The 9660-nt window shown below is 35.3% G+C and overlaps 1 protein-coding gene and 1 long non-coding RNA gene across 2 annotated transcripts; both read left to right on the top strand.

Annotated features, from left to right (window-relative positions):
- The first annotated feature begins 8 nt into the window (after positions 1-8).
- On the top strand, positions 9-1689 carry LOC114542551. Its single transcript, XR_003689676.1, has 3 exons — positions 9-108; positions 1348-1363; positions 1670-1689. It is a non-coding gene; the product is annotated as an uncharacterized LOC114542551 (long non-coding RNA).
- Positions 1690-1725: 36 nt separating this feature from the next.
- LOC114542560 (solute carrier family 13 member 5-like) lies at positions 1726-9472 on the top strand (the record flags this gene model as incomplete). The annotated part of the gene is made up of 9 exons (XM_028562081.1): positions 1726-1802; positions 2465-2584; positions 3603-3719; positions 3795-3899; positions 4461-4579; positions 5616-5734; positions 6479-6640; positions 7185-7322; positions 8021-9472. Coding segments are annotated over 9 exons (1104 nt in total), but the record flags the coding sequence as incomplete, so codon positions are not given.
- Between the last annotated feature and the right edge of the window lie 188 nt (positions 9473-9660).

Below are 9660 nucleotides of genomic sequence, written 5' to 3'. Positions count from 1 at the left end.
TCTTGAAGCCAATCACAACGAAGAGAACGGTTGTGTAACCAATCATAAAGAAGAGAAGATAGACTCCTTGGAAAGCGATATAAACAAGTCTGATGAAGGCATTGTAAGGTAAAAAATCTTTATGATACTGCATCGTTCAATTGTAATACTGAATTTGGAATCAAAACAAACTAGCAAGAGAAATATATTGTGTCTCGTCCAAAAGGTTGCTAAAATTCGACACGAATCCCTTTTTTTGGAATGAATTCTTCCATTAATGAACACCAATTTGGTCGGAAGAATAGAAAATAGATTCGAATATACCGGCTAAAAAGAGCATTTTTAGATGAATAAAGATGCAAAATTTAGTTTGCATACAATAGTTTGCTACAATAGATTCCAATACAGGGTGAGTAAAAAAAAACGGACACTTTGAAATTCAAATTAGTCGCATAGCGGCTGTAATGTGACAGAAGTTGTTTAAAATATTTCATAGGTATACGAAGCATATCATATTAATTAACCTAAAACATAAAGTTTGTTCCCATTGGGAGTTAAAATGCATTCTAAGCTCTGTAAATACAAAAGAACGGTCTTATCAAATCGTTTTTGTTGATTGTACATGGGAATTGTCATATTGCAGCCATAAGTTCGCAGCTAATTTGAATTTCAAAGGTGTCCGTTTTTTTTTACTCACCCTGTACAGGGTGTATCAAAAAAAACGCAACCACTTAATATTCATGAATATCCTCTTTGTTCTACAACAAAAGAGACGTTTGGCCCCTGGAATGCGAGAAAGCTTGTAATCATATTCTAGCGGCACAATCGTCGGTAAACAAAGTCGGGTGCGTAAACCAACGAGCTGAATTGAAAGTATTTAACGAGTAAAATTTTATTTACAATTTATTTTACAAGGTCGACAGTTAGCATTCAAGTTATCATGCATGACAATAAAAACTCGTTGTTCGGTTTTTAGCTGCACCATTATTAGTTTGGCTGATTTGACTATTAGCAGTTGAACTGTACGATTAGAAGCCATTTTAAAATCCCAGGGGCATAAAATCTATTGAGCTTATGAACAATATGAATTTTAGAATATTAAGTGGTTGCGTTTTTTTTGAGACACCCTGTATAACAGCTAATAAGAGCATGTTTAAATGAATAAAGATGCAAAATTTAGTTTGCATACAATAGAGTCCAATATAGCAGCTAATAAGAGCATGGTTAAATGAATAAAGATGCAAAATTTAGTTTTGAAATGCTGTGAGCTGAGGAAAACTTGGCCCCGCGAAACTAGCAATTTGTACATGCAGGTGAAACTTGTATTAATCTCATCAGTAATCAAAAGTTTTTCTTTTCATTTTCTAGGGTCGAAATCAACAAGGTAGGTTACAAATGCAACAAATTTTCATCTTAAAGCTCGAATGTTTGCAACAAAACATGATAAAAACATCTCCCACATGCTTGTCGACAACGCCAGCAGTCGAAACGTCGAGAAGTGTTTTGTCTATTTAGGCAAAGTTGTTTGAAGACGCTGCCAGAGTTGTTTGAAGACGCTGCCTAAGTTTTTTGAAGACGCTGCCACGCTGCTCCTTGATTATATTGGAACGAATATATGAATATCCCCCCCCCCCTACTTATCAAGCTGGTGACGCCACTCGCTTATATTATGTACTCTTTGTTTTAACAGGAGGAGAAACTGGACCAACATACACAACTTTGCAAGGGGACGTTTCTTAGCTAGCATATGCTGCAAATATTGGTGGCACAGGCACACTCACGGGGACTGGACCGAATTTAATATTAAGTGGCCAGTCAGAAGAGTAAGTTTTGTGTATTGGATATCTCAAAATGATAACTCAAAAACAAGATTGTTAGATTGTTAGCTAAATAAAGTTAGTTTCGTCAAGGCTTCCTCATGGAGTAAAAATGGATCAATGATCCTTACTGGACCTCCTAGAAGAACAGTTAGAACTGATAGAGTTATTCAGTATAAATAAAGTTAGTTTAATTTAGTTTTCCTCCTGTCATAACATTGGATCAATAAGAGATGATCCTTACTGGACCTCCTAGAAGAACAGTTAGAACTGATAGAGTTATTCAGTATAAATAAAGTTAGTTTAATTTAGTTTTCCTCCTGTAGTAACACTGGATCAATAAGAGATGATCCTTACTGGACCTCTAGGAAGAACAGTTTAGAACTGATAGAGCTATCCAGTATAAATAAAGTTAGTTTAGTTTAGGTTTCCTCCTGTAGTAACACTGGATCAATAAGAGATGATTCTACCGGATCTCTACGAAGAACAGTTTAGAACTGATAGAGCTATCCAGTATAAATAAAGTTAGTTTAGCTTAGGTTTCCTCATGTGGTAACACTGGATCAATAAGAGATTATCCTTACTGGACCTCTAGGAAGAACAGTTTAGAACTGATAGAGCTATTTCTCCGCCAAAGTGATCCTAATATCGTGTATTTTTTATGACAGACTATTTCCGGGCAGTGGTGGTATTGGATTTGCTGATTGGTTCATCTACGCTTTCCCAGAAATGCTTCTTCTGCTGTTTGTTGCCTGGATTTGGATACAATGGGTGTATTTAGACACAAGGTTAGTATAATTATTGTCAGTGTCCACACAACCGTCAGTCAAAGTCTATGACGTAAATTATTATGCTGTCTAAATATAACTGTCTTTGTTGGCTGGAGATTTCCTTTTCAGCGGAAATTTTGGCATAAAAACGCATCCTAAAGTTGTTTTGAAGAAAAATCTGTCGGAAATTTCGGCTTTAAATTTTGGCCCGTTTCAAAACTATATTTGGTCCGGAAGATTCTGGAATACTGTGTCACCAAGGCCAAAGACGGTCTCGTCTTATTGACAATAAGGTTACGCAAGGATCATCCAGTGTTACTACAGGAGGAGACCTAAACTAAACAAACTTTATTTATACTGGATAGTTCTATCAGTTCTAAACTGTTCTTCCCAGAGGTCCAGTAAGGATCATCTCTTATTGATCCAGTGTTACTATAGGAGGAAACTTAAACTAAACTAACTTTATTTATACTAGATAGCTCTATCAGTTCTAAACTGTTCTTCCTAGAGGTCCAGTAAGGATCAGCTCTGATTGATCCAGTGTTACTACAGGAGGAAAACTAAACTAAAGTAAACTAACTTTATTTATACTGGATAGCTCTATCAGTTCTAAACTGTTCTTCCTAGAGGTCCAGTAAGGATCATCTCTTATTGATCCAGTGTTACTACAGAAGGAAACCTAAACTAAACTAACTTTATTTATACTTGATAGCTCTATCAGTTCTAAACTGTTCTTCCTAGAGGTCCAGTAAGGATCATCTCTTATTGATCCAGGGTTACTACAGGAGGAAACCTAAACTAAGCTAACTTTATTTATACTGGATAGCTCTATCAGTTCTAAACTGTTCTTCCTAGAGGTCAGTAAGGATCATCTCTTATTGATCCAGTGTTACTACAGGAGGAAACCTAAACTAAACTAACTTCATTTATACTGGATAGCTCTATCAGTTCTAAACTGTTCTCTGTCTCTGTAAAACTAATTTTATTTATAAACAATAATAAGATCGATTCTGTACAAAGTCTTTTCTGTTTACAGATTGAGTGATTTAATCAACCTCGTTCGCTGCAGACGAGGTAAAAGGAAAAACAGTGAAGCAATTGAAAAAGCTACGAATGTTATTAGACGACAATACAACGAATTAGGACCAATTTCGTAAGCCACCTCTTTTGATCTTGAACGCATTTTTGTAACGAAGCTCTAGTTTTAACTGAAATTCGCACATTGCAGATTTGCAGAGATAACAGTGCTGATCCATTTCATTATCTTGGCATTATTATGGCTCTTCCGAGATCCGAAGTTTATCGATGGATGGGCCATCATATTTAAAGATGGGTAAGGTCGAATATGATTATGAGAAGCCATGTACTAATATTATTTGCATTAATTAATCAGTTCTAAACGGTTCTTCCTAGAGTTCCAGTTAGGATCATCTCTTATTGATCCAGTGTTATTACAGGAGGAAACCTAAACTAACTTTATTTATACTGGATAACTTTATCAGTTTTAAACTGTTCTTCCTAGAGGTCCAGTAAGGATCATCTCTTATTTATCCAGTGTTACTACAGAAGGAAACCCAAACTAACTTTATCTAATACTGGATAGCTTTATGAGTTCTAAACTGTTCTTCCTAGAGGTCCAGTTAGGATCATCTCTTATTGATCCAGCGTTATTACAGGAGGAAACCTAAACTAAACTAACTTTATTTAAACTGGATAGCTTTATCAGTTCTAAACTGTTCTTCCCAGAGGTCCAGTAAGAATCATCTCTTATTCATCCAGTGTTACTACAGGAGGAAACCTAAATTGAACTAACTTTATTTATACTGGATCGCTCTATAAGTTCTAAACTGTTCTTCCCCAAATATCTATTCAAAGTCTATTTTTTTTTACCCAGATATGTGCGCGATGGGACTGTTGGTATTATTGTCGCGTTCTCTCTGTTCAATTTCCCCTCTCGGAAACCGAAAATATTTTCAAGATTATTTTCAAGGGATAATGAATACGATATCGAAGGTATATGACAATGTTGTTGTGTTTTTAAACGAAACTAAAAATAGCTTAGCTTATATTTGATGCACTGGGCCCGGTTGTATCAAGCCCGTTTAGCTTAAACGGTGGATAAGTCAAAATAAAATAACACTCTTACATCTCTCTTGAATGAGTGAACTTGAATATTATGCACTGAATATGTAGTTGTAAACAGTATCTTTGTATTAAGGTTAAAAACGTTTTGTTTGCTTCTTGAATGAAACGATAGACTTGCTTTCTATTTTGAACTTAACCACTGTTTAAGCTAAACGGGCTTGATACAACCCGCCCCAGATATGTAATTGTGACATGAAAAAGTTTATTTACGTTACATTTAATTCTTGGTAAGAGTGTTTAGTGCGTTTTATAGATAATATAATATACGTAAATATGTGTAATTATATCAAAACACATTAAACATTATCAAAAGGCATATTTTGAGTAAGGTTTAGATAAAAATATCCCAGAGTAGAAGTTTATATATCTTCATTTCAACGATAAAAAGTTACCCGTCTTCTGTAGTGGAACTATAATTTACTGTGTACTTTTGTGGCGAATATATATTTGATGAACAAACGCCTTTAGATTTACGCCTGTAGCCTAAGCTGTAGATTTATACGTCTTACGTGAACTTTGAAGCTAAATTTTCCCCTTTGGGTGTGCAAAAACCTAATATATAGTGAACATGTAACCTCTTCCATAACCCAATGATAAATTCGCAAATCTTTCTTGTTACTTTTATTTGCCGTCGCATAATATTGTTTTGGCGCGAAATTCTGTATCATCGTATTACCTGGATTTAAGGAGAGATTTCTAAGTCAAGTTTAATAGTAAATTTAGTATTATTTTCATAATATAGATCGGTATGGCATCTTAAATCGTTTCTTGTAAACGAATATGAACTAAAGTTTATGTTCGGAAGCTTTGGAAACGACTAAAGTAGCATGGTCGCCAGATTTAACGCCTGAAAAAGCCAGTGTCTTGTTATAAGCTAAGAATTAATTGTTTTCTTTTTCCTCAGAAGAGCCGAGCGATGGTCGTTCATCGACGTTGCTCAACTGGCCTACGGTATCGGAGAAGTTCGCTTGGAATATTGTCCTTTTGCTTGGAGCTGGTTTTGCTATGGCTAAGGCCGCGAAGGTTTGTGGGATACTATCCTCTAGCGAATCTAGACCCCAAACGCCATGTTACATAATTCAGTTTTTATTGCAACTTGCGAACTTAATCAACTTTTGAGAGATGTAAATTTGACAATTACGAAACATTTGTACTTATTTCTATGCATACATATACTTATGCATACATTTCGAAAACTCTCCACTAATTTACATCTCTCTAAAGTAGAATTGGATTGCAATTTGGAAGAGAAATTGCATCTTCTAACACGGCCTTAAAAATGATTCTGCTGCTCTTCATTTCAAATAGTTCTGGCCCAGAACAAGCATTGATCATTCACACATCTTTCCCCCAAAAATTCCTCGTGAACTTATTGTAATTAAGAAATAGAAAACATTTTCTGAGTTTCCATACAGTTATAGAAACACGCGTGGGAGTTTGGGGAACTCGAAATAATCAGTGGGAAAACGATCCCGTAGGGCAAGTTTTTCCACGTTATTTCGAGTTCTCCTAAACTCTCACAAGTGTTTCTATAACTGTATCGAAACACAGGAAAAAATGTTTTCTATTTCTTTTATAATACAACTCAATAAAAAGATTTTGTACAAATATTATAATTCGATTCAATTACAAATTCTCATTACATCGCTTCGCTTGTCAAGTTCGGCGGGAAAATTCCCGTCTTTCTATACAGTTTTAGAAACACGCTTCTTGACCAATCAGCACGCGCGTACTATAAATGTTACATTATAAACAAATTTATTTCAGGACTCGGGTTTATCGATTTGGCTTGGGCAACAACTGGCTAAATTGGACAGTGTACCAACGTTTGTTATAGTTCTTATTACGGCATCAATGCTGTGCGCTTTTACAGAGGTCACATCAAACACAGCAACCGCGACGATTTTCCTGCCAATTCTCGGAACACTGGTAAGTGATTTGATTTTGTTCAAATGAAAAAAAATTGGGTTGTCTGCAATCTAATCTCTACCATCTAAGTCGGATTACTGCAGCTAGCGTAGCCAGCCTGACGATTTTGTCCCGCTATGTAAATTTTGAGTTATTATAATTATTCATGTCTTTAGAAATCTATTGTTTTCACAGTCAATGAACACCAAAATATTAGCATAGCGGGACAAATCGTCAGGCTGGTTACGCTACCGATTTACTGCTAATCCCTGAGTCCAATCTTAACTATGCAGGCGCCAGTTTTAAAAGTTAGGTTAGCGCTAGCTCTGGGTTAAATTCACGGGCATTGATCTCCATATATTAACTGAGTGCGATTTTCATGACTTTGGTGCATACGATTTGAAAAGGTGCAAATTTTAAATGAGGTACATTATTTACCATTTTACATGAAGTATTAAAAATTGGAGCATTCTGATTGGATTAGCCCGAAAATGTAAACAATCTTCCGTTTAAAACGAAACTCCTGCTTGTTATCAAACATTAATTACCCATTTATAATTAACAGGCGACAGGTCTTGAGATACACCCGTGGCGTTTGATGGTACCAGCAACCGTAGCTTGCTCTTTCGCATTCATGCTTCCAGTAGCGACACCACCCAATGCAATCGTTTTTGCTTCCGGTTATCTCAAAGTTGCTGATATGGTAAGTTCCCATAATTCACCTGGGGCGGTTGTAGAAAAGCTTGGTAGCGATAGTGGTTTTCGATCGCTCTAAAATTACCCGTAACTTAAAATTGAGGATTCTCTTTGACCCCGTTTACACTAGAGCGAAAGTTTCCGGATTCATCACGAAAGCGGAATGTTTTAGTACCGGATTCATGTTGCTGTTTACACACGCAGCAACGAATCCGATAGAAAATGTACTCGGTTTTAAGCCGTATCCGGAAACTTTGAATCCGTAAAAGTTTGTGGAAACTTCGTATCCAGAAACATTTAAATCCGGAAAATTTTATTGTGTAAACGCTTTGTACGACGAATCCGAAGAAATGCAATATGACGACCAAACAATTCTCCAAGAACAAGTAATGTGAGTGTAAACGGACAAATCCGCATACAGAGTCAACTAAAGTGTAGTGTAAACACCCTGACGAATCCGATACATGTGTGTAACAATGAATCCGGATAATTTTACAAATCCGGAAACTTTCGTTCTAGTGTAAACGGGGTCTTTGAAAATTGTTACCTTAACATTTCGAGATTGACAGATTAGTTTGACATTTCCTGTTTCATCTGATACGAATGACGTAAGCGTGTTGTACATTTTATGATCACGTTACACAAATCAAGCGCTCCTATTGGACAATTTGAATGCGAGGTATAACAGTATTATGCATTTTTTAGGCTAAAACAGGCTTGTTTATGAACATCACAAGTGTTGCTGTCTTGATGCTGTGGTTGTATACGTTTGGAACATGGTATTTTGACCTCAATACGTTCCCTACTTGGGCTGTTATCGCTGTTAAAAATTCGACAAAAACTTGTGTGTAAAAAACAGACTTGTAGCGATGCTGCCGTTTTGCAAAGTTGCTACAAGATTGTCACTTGATAAATATATCTTGATTCGCAGCATGGTATAATCGTAAAGAATAGGCTAAACTTGTAAACAAGCTTACAGGTGAAACTATTTTGCAGACTACTTCCTTCTAAAATATTTTTTCCAGAAAATGTCAGCGCGCGGTTTAACGTTAGTCAATCACAACTGCTTATAATTGGATATATTAACGTTTCGAAACGCCCTTAAAATATGTCTACCGATGGATTTCGGTTAAATAGGATTCCTCGGATCTCCAAAACCAAAAGTATGGTTCATCTGATTATTCGAATTTAAGGATGACATCCACTTGCAATGTAAACAAGCGCTTTGTTTAAATTTTAAACTGTTTTTTAGGACGAACTATCTGCTTTTCATTAAAAGCGGATTTCCAATCGCAGAAAAAGATTTCGCAAACGAAATATTTGCATGTTTTGTTTTAAAATTTGCCAGAATAAATGAGTTCAGCTTGACTATTCTCATATATTTTATACAAAAGTTTTACTAGCGAACCATTTCTTTGAAATTTGAAATCCAGCAATTGGTAATTATTCTATCTGTGGGCAAAAAAGCAAGCACAAATTTGGGACATAGGACATGTCGAAGTTTCCTTCATCAAAAAATGGCCGGATGCATCTTAAAAACAAGATTTCAAAAGCTCTTAAACGAGTCTGCTTGTTATAAGGTTAAAAGAAAGATAAATTTCTTTTCTCTAAAAACAGTCTGATATGAACTTTATGTTACACTAATTATGGCGTATTGTGGCACTTGAGCCCGTGGGACTTTTGGTCATTTTCATGATTGTCATGCATGATTATGATTACAACACAATCGACATCATTTTTTGCCTAAATATAAACACAGCTATTTTTGAAAAATCACACATGGGGAAAAACTTAATTTTTGAAGTTGTAACGGTGGAATTTTGTAATTCTGGCTCAGAAAAACTTGAAGTATATTTACGATGTAAAACGCTTTACTTGGGAATATATGTAGTGTTTATAATGTAAAAAAGTTATGTAAAAATGTCGTGTTTAACTTGTGAAATAAAAGTCATTAAGTCAAATCCAATTGTTGAACTAATTTATTTAAACATTTAGTTGAGACTTCAAGAATTATAATATGAATATTAAACTATTCAAATGTTTAAAAAATATTTTAGTTGAGATGTGTCATAAGTGATGAATAATATCACAGTTAATAGATTATACATGTTTTGGAGACCACATAAAACTACAATACAACTCAATTATGTTGAGGTAGATTTATGCAAAAATTGTTCCTTTCTCATCACATTTCTATTGTATTTTGCACAGATAAACCAATAGCAATCTTATAATTAACATATTTTTCAAGTTAAGGTTGAGGAGCTTAGCAAGACGAATGCCATTGGTAAGTTTGACTAAAATACAATAGACACGTGAAGAGAAAGGAACCATTTTTTGCATAA

Source organism: Dendronephthya gigantea, unplaced genomic scaffold, assembly GCF_004324835.1.
Source record: "Dendronephthya gigantea isolate DGI-Jeju-01 unplaced genomic scaffold, DenGig_1.0 000364F, whole genome shotgun sequence".
Lineage (NCBI taxonomy): Eukaryota > Metazoa > Cnidaria > Anthozoa > Malacalcyonacea > Nephtheidae > Dendronephthya > Dendronephthya gigantea.
The sequence above is the reverse complement of the archived record's forward strand: the minus strand, read 5'-3'. Positions and strand labels throughout refer to the sequence as shown.